At 58.4% G+C, this 3,257-nt stretch overlaps 1 protein-coding gene across 1 annotated transcript in view; it reads left to right on the forward strand.

The window, feature by feature from the left end:
* Positions 1 to 2,326: 2,326 nt before the first annotated feature.
* The window catches only part of NFKB2 (nuclear factor kappa B subunit 2), an 8,116-nt gene continuing 7,185 nt past the window's right edge, over positions 2,327 to 3,257 (forward strand). The window contains exons 1-2 of the mRNA XM_026851579.1: positions 2,327 to 2,616; positions 3,191 to 3,200. Coding sequence (XP_026707380.1) covers positions 2,571 to 2,616; positions 3,191 to 3,200 — 56 coding nt within the window. The 5' untranslated portion in view covers positions 2,327 to 2,570. The remainder of the gene's footprint in view (positions 2,617 to 3,190; positions 3,201 to 3,257) is intronic.

Raw genomic sequence — 3,257 nt, forward strand, 5'->3', positions numbered from 1 at the left:
GCGGCGCTGGCGGCTGCCGGTGTGTGCGGGTCCCCGAGGGGCGGCAGCTGGGCGAGAGGTTTAAAGTCCCAGTGCCGTCCCTGCTGAGGGGTCTGCAGCGGCCGGCCCTCGGCAGGTCCTGGCCTCCCGCCACCCGCAGGCGGAGTGAAACCAGGGAGAGTGAAAACAGCAAGCGCCTGGCTGGCGCTGAGAGGGGGTTTGAGGGTGCACAGCTACAAGTGGAGCCGATCGTTCATAATACAACTGCACAGCAGCTGATTTAAAGGCCCTAGAGGAGAAAACCAGATCAGTGGGTGGCTGGGGTTTGCCAAAACCGACTTGATAGCCACGATGAGAGTAAAGGCATTTTGTGCAGAGATACAAAAGGCTTCAATGCTCAAGGGCAGGCTGCTAGGGAGCGGAAGGCTTGGACAGCTTTCAGGGAGAGGGGATTTCTCTCTGCCATGGTTGCAGGTCAAGGACTCGGTTTCCAGGAAGGACCTCAGAACAAAGTCCCTGTGAATGCTGCAGGAGAGGGACTCAGCAGCCTCTTGCCAGACCCTTGCCAGTAGCTGTTGGGACTCCTGGGATGAAGCAGAGTGCAGAAACCAAAGTCAAGCATTGAGGGCCATCATTTGCAGGCATTAGCAGGCCCCAGGGGAAAGAAAACTTCAGAGAACAGTATGTTGGAGGAGCAGCCAGCTGGGTGGCTGCAACATGACTGCTGTACACAAGGGCAGCTCGGAGCAGAGCTGTGCCGCTTCCGTTTCAGGAGTGCCTTTTCCTATGGCTGCTAAACACTCCCGCCACAGACAGATGAACAGACGTTTCCCTCCTGCCTGCAGGGCGTTGGCTCTCCAAGTCAGACAGTTGTCACGGGAGGAAAGAAAATAGCACCTGCATTACTAGGTCACGTTCAAGGAGCTGCAGACATGGAAGAACGGCTTTAGCTTGTACTGCCTGGCAGCGGCTGGCCCTTAATTGAAGCAGTCTGGCTGGCACAGGGAGGCTGCGCCACACAGCAAGGGTGCCGTGGCAATGCTGTGTTCTGGGGCAGGGAGCTGGTGCTGCTCTGGGCAATGCATCAGAGTTGGGTTGCTGCTCTTTACCCCATTCCCAACAATGCCCAGAGGATCCTTCCTGAGCCCTAGGAAGACTTGAAGACGGGGAAGAATTAGCCCAGCAAAGGGGAACTGCAGTGTGTGTGCAAGCCCAGGGCCTTGGCCAGGCACATTGGGTGCCACAGAGCAGGATGCTAGTGATGGCAGGAGGGGGAGAGAGGGTCCCCTTCTGGGATGTGTGGCGGATAAAAGCCAAATGTGCTACACTCCCAAGGGAAGCGTAGGGGCCTAAAGGGCACAGCTGCTCAGCATAGGAGGCAGGACTTAGCTCTAGAGCAGGTCTAAGGTTGCCTGAGGTTGCTCTTCCAGGAACAAGGAAGCAGGTGACAATGCTCCACCTCTGCTCAATGAACAAGGTGGGCTTCCTCTAAAGCACACTGCGTAAGTGTGCAGGCATACAGCCAGCAACCTCCCAAGTGAGCCAGAGCTGCGCAGGCTGGGGAGACACAGGCACGACCCCATGACATTCCTTAGTCATGCTGTTTGCTGCAACGAGTGGAAGTGTCTGGGGCTGCAATGAGTGAGCTGTAAAAAGCCGTCAAGAGGGGATGTAGCTGATGGCACTGGAAAAGGGCAGCTGTTCTATTCAAGGGGCACAATCTGTTCTTCTCCAGCATCTTTGGGCCTGGGCTCCCCAGACAGGCTCAGCAGTTAGGGTTTGAGGTGGCTGTTCTCAGCACACTGAGGAGGATGTTTGTCCCCTCCTTCACCTCTCTGGGAAATCTGTGCCAGCAGATGAGGTGGCTGGCTGGTTGTGCCCAGGTGGGATGTCCAGTGGGATCCTGACAGCAGGCAGTGCGTGCTGCTTCCCACAGGCCAGGGAGTTGTGTCCATGCTCCCAGGCTTTCAGAAGCCCCTGCAGAATGCAGGAGAGAGGTCACGCCTCAATTTGCAGTGCTGGATCTCCACCTTCACCCTCCTTGCACTCCCCGCTGCACCTGCAGGTCCCTCGGAGCCCACATCCTGGGCTGCACCACTGTCTGGGCTGCATTCCTCGGGCAGGCTGGGCAGGGGCTGCCAGGGCTCGGCTAGGCTCAGGTGGCAGGCCAGCCGGGGAAAACCTCAGGCCTGGGGCCACAGGGCAGCCCCTTTGGAGGACTTGAGTGGCTGGAAAATCTACTTGAAAAGGCTCTTCTCAGCTTCTGAAGAATATGAGTCATGCACGGGTTGAACAATCCCCTTCCTTCCCCTCTTCTCCCACACACCCAAAATCCCCTGAGTGAGATCTGCAGCAACCACTGATTCAGAAATTCATGGTATGAGGGCACTGTGGAGTCAGATATGTGGGGTTTTTTTTTCTTTTTTTTCTTTCCACTGCTTAGCGAGAAGAAATGTGGAGCAAGAGAGGGTGCCTGGAGGCTCTGCTCTGATCCTGCCTATTTGATAGAAGTCTCCAGTGGTTTCCTGCAGTCAGGCAGACCTTGACCCCAGTGGGACACCTGTCTGTGGCAGCCAGCAGTCCCAGTGGCGATGCTGGGTCTGGACGGGTTGCTGAGACCAGCCTCTTCCTCCCTGGTGAGTAGGAGGCTGCGAGCACTGCGGGTGGCAGGGAAGGGGCCCTCCTGCTGCTGGCAGTGCCTCGCTGGGGTCGGCGGGGAGCATGCAGCATCAGGCACTGGGGCCGCGGCGGATGCTCCCACAGGGGACTCTGGAGCTCCTGCTCTCGCTTTGAAATCAGATGCTTCCTAGTGGGAAAGAGGGAATGGGAACATGGACAGCAAATGCCTTTCTTGGGCCACCTCCATGGGAAGGATGCAGGGGCTGCTGTGTGAGTGGAAACTGGGGGAATGGGAAAGCACCCCTTTGGGTACCTGGCAAGGGGTTACCACACACTGGCTTCGGTCTGCAGAGTCCTGGAGAGCTTCCCCCGGACAGGAGGGAGACAGCAGGCTTTGGGGCAGCTGCTCCTGTTTGGGTCCGGGGGGGCTTGAGCAGACATCCCTGTGCCAGAAGTGCCTCATCAAGGTAACATGGTGCGGGGTGGAGACCTGGAAGGCCCCAGGGGCTGCTGCCGAGCTTTGTGGCACGGTCGGGGTGGTTTCAGACACGCTGTGCTGCAGGTCTTGGTGGGAAAGGGTGAGATGGTTGGACCGGCGCCCGAAGCGGGGCAGGCGACCGGGGAGGGCGGGGGGCAAACCCCTCCGTGCTCCCGGGGGG

This window comes from Athene cunicularia (genome assembly GCF_003259725.1).
Source record: "Athene cunicularia isolate RWA chromosome 6 unlocalized genomic scaffold, athCun1 chr6_part1, whole genome shotgun sequence".
In the NCBI taxonomy this organism is placed as follows: Eukaryota; Metazoa; Chordata; class Aves; order Strigiformes; family Strigidae; genus Athene; species Athene cunicularia.